At 41.6% G+C, this 3429-nt stretch overlaps 1 protein-coding gene across 1 annotated transcript; it reads left to right on the top strand.

Moving 5' to 3' along the window:
* Positions 1 to 704: 704 nt before the first annotated feature.
* Positions 705 to 3305, top strand: LOC104915400 (PR domain zinc finger protein 15-like; the record flags this gene model as incomplete). Its single annotated transcript, XM_010726293.3, has 3 exons — positions 705 to 932; positions 1887 to 2022; positions 3127 to 3305. Coding segments are annotated over 3 exons (543 nt in total), but the record flags the coding sequence as incomplete, so codon positions are not given.
* Between the last annotated feature and the right edge of the window lie 124 nt (positions 3306 to 3429).

The raw sequence follows: 3429 nt of genomic DNA, 5'->3' as shown, positions 1-3429 counted from the left end.
GATGCTGTCTGTCTGGTGTTTGTGACACAGATATAGTAACAGTAATTAAATATGTTTTTTCTGCATTTCATTTGCAGTTATTTTATTCAGTTTAAAAAAAACACCTTAAAAGGTTTGAGAGCTCTCACCATTTGAATCGTTTTTGAAAAGGACACTTGGGTTGCTAAATAACTTGGGTATTTGGAAAAATTTACCCATTATCATAGAATCATAGAATCGTTAGGGTTGGAAGGGACCTTTAAATGTAATATGTAGCCCAACACACCTGCAATGAACAGGGACACCACAGCTACATCAGGTTGCTCAGGGCCTTATCCAGCTTCGTCTTGAAAGTCTCCAGGGATGGGACATCAACTACATCTCTAAGCAACCTGTTCCAGTGCCTCACTACCCTCACTGTAAAAGACTTTTTCCTCATGTCCAACCTAAATCTACCCTCTTTAGGCTTGAAATTATCAGGGGCACAACCTGTTTCCGGTTACATCTAACAGACCTCTTAAAAATTGCAGTCAATGTTAGTAATTACATGAACGTTTATCAGACTGTTTGCTGTTAGTTAGGATGGTCTTGTGACTGCTTTTGAAATAATTTGAAGTGAGTCATTGTTAAATGAGGTTGGCCTGTTCAATAGGCTTCAGATCTATCTATCCCTTAGTATATTTCATGGCAAACTCTTTATACTCTTGCTCTTTCCATCCATTCAGAGCACTTAATGAGTCACCTGGAGCAAGCTAAACGTGCCCCCCAAACCAGCCAAAGTGAGGCTGTTGCAGAGAAAGTAACAGAGGCTCCCCCTGCGGATCCACCAGTGGTTTGTGATGCTGCCAGTGCCAGTACAGACTCAAGGAGAAAGGCCAGGCGGGGAAGGAAGATCAAAACAGCAAAAGCAGAAACAGAAGCACCCCTTGTTGCTGAAGAGAAAGATCCTGCAGGTAAAACAAAACTGTAGAAAATGCTAAGTCATACCCCTCTTCATGTGTCTTTATTTCTCAGAAAGGCCTACAAAGTAGCACAGAGACAGGGTGAGGTTTTTAGGACCATCTCTAAAGGAGATAAGTACAAACCTATCTTTCTGTCAGTTCCAGGTCTGCAATAAAGGTTGTGACATCTATAGTTAGATTACTTGCATTCTCAAAATGCAAACGGCCAGAGAAATGCAGGATGGTGATTATTAGAGACCTGCCTAGCTTCCTTGTGAGGTGCTGAGGATACTCCAGCTTTCACAGAATCACAAAATCACAAAATGGCCCGGGTTGGAAGGGACCACAAGGATCATGAATCTCCAACCCCCCTGCCACATGCAGAGCCACCAACCTCCCCATTTAATACTAGACCAGGCTGCCCAGGGCCCCATCCAACCTGGCCCTGAGCACCTCCAGGGATGGGGTATCCACAACCTTTCTGGGCAGCCTGTGCCAGCACCTCACCACTCTCATAGTAAAGAACTTCCCCCTGACATCTAACCTAAATCTTCTCTCCCTCAACATTAAACCATCTCCCCTGGTCCTGCTGTTATCTACCCTTTCCAAAGGAAGGAACAGGAGAAGAAGCATCTTCCCTCAAGAAGAGATACCTTCCTTTCTCTGACATAGGGTGTGTTCCTGGAAGGGGCTTTTTTCAGGACCTTGCTGTTCTTTAAGGGAAGATCACCTTCCCTTTTCACCTCGCATATAGTCAACTGGCCCCTTAGTAGTAGGTTGTGGAAAGGTAAGATATTGGACTTTGACCTGCGATTTAGTAGCCCTTTTTTGTATCTTGCAAGTCATGCTTACTCATTAGCAATCAGTTATTTGTTATGCACATATCATTACAAAAGAAAATTCCTACATTTAAGGTTTTCTTTCTAGCTATCACGTTAATACAGTATTTTTATGATATGTTTGCAGTGGAACGTGTAGCTGACACTGCAGCTGAAGTCCCACCAGAAGAAGTGGCTCTGCCATCAGCTGCAGAAGAGAGGATAATGGAATTGGTTTTAGAAAAGATGCCTAGCACCACAAATAGCATCAGTTCAGTCACAAAGTAAGTGAATGAAATGCAGAATCTGGAATGCAGAATTTCCTCTCAGGGTTAATCAAGATTAAGTAGCATGCAACAGTTCTACTGGGTCCATAGGTACTCTTTTTCATTACTGTAAAAAATGTGATGCTGCTGCTAGAAGAGCCACAAAGATGGCTCATGTACTGTAGGGTGACGCATGGTTGGTGAGATACTGGTGCTAGAAGGCTGGAACATATGATAATTTCATTTTCTGTCATGTGACAGGTTTATTTCAATGTGATCCCAAAGTCTCTTGCAGTTTCACAATGAAATATTGTGCAGTTGAATATACTCCTGTTGAATGTTGGTTATAAAACAGGCAAATAGATTTTTGCTTTAAAAGACAGCTAACAGTTATTATTCAGTCTGGTTTGTATTTTAACTCATAAATCACTTCATATTGATTTGAGTGTGTTACATCAGGCTTAGACCAGTAGAAAGTAAAAACGTAAGTATACCAGAACCTCAAGGAGACTTTTAAATATCAAGGACTTTTAAAATTCTTTTTTGTCTTTCTGACTTGGTAAAATTGGCTACTTGATTTTTATTTTTATTTTTTGCATAATAAAGTGCTTGTTAGATATTTCAAAATTAGCTAGTAATGCTATATACTAAAGTCCTTAGCAGATACAGAGCCATCAAAAATGCATTCCAACTGGTGGTGGTGCTGGAAAATAGAACAGTGTTGCTTCTTGGTGCCCTGCTGCCTTCTTTACCATACATGCTTTTTACATGAAAACTGCCAAGATTTCTAAGCTAAAAGCATGCTGATGGTATTTTTTCAGAGGAGCAGAACAGATCCTTTGTGCTCCTCTGAGAGGCCTGAAAAGACAATCTGTGGGGGTTGGTGGCTCCTGCTTTCTTTCTTTTTTGTCTTGGGTGAAGTTAATTTGAAGCAAGCTGCTTTCCAACATCTGCTGCTTCAAGCAGGTGGCCGAAAGGTCGTCTGGCAATGATGAGGCTCCAGCGCTCCCTCTCCTGTCAGAAGCTGAGCATAACACCTTCTAGCTTTCGCCATCTGATGGGACTTTCTTGCAACCTGTGGGTTACCTTTCAGTCCCTGCCTTTCTTTCTCTGATCCAGTAGGTTTGCTCATCACCAAAACAGCATGTCCCTCAAAAGAAGTTTAATTCTCTCCAGTAGACATGGTATACGGCGGAAGCTGATAAAACAACTTGGGGAGCACAAAAGAGTCTATCAGTGCAGTATCTGCAGTAAGATCTTCCAGAACAGCAGCAACCTCAGCAGGCACATCCGTTCTCATGGTAGGCTTGCTTTTGCCTTGCTTGTGCATTGTTTCTTTCTCTCATTGGTTCCACTTTTGAGTAAAAACATCTTAAGCTATTCTTAGATATTGGTATGTATTGTTTTAATAGAGCTCTTCCTTTT

The sequence above is a fragment of the Meleagris gallopavo genome (genome assembly GCF_000146605.3).
Source record: "Meleagris gallopavo isolate NT-WF06-2002-E0010 breed Aviagen turkey brand Nicholas breeding stock chromosome 1 unlocalized genomic scaffold, Turkey_5.1 Chr1_random_7180001856746, whole genome shotgun sequence".
Classification (NCBI taxonomy): Eukaryota; Metazoa; Chordata; class Aves; order Galliformes; family Phasianidae; genus Meleagris; species Meleagris gallopavo.
The sequence above is the reverse complement of the archived record's forward strand: the minus strand, read 5'-3'. Positions and strand labels throughout refer to the sequence as shown.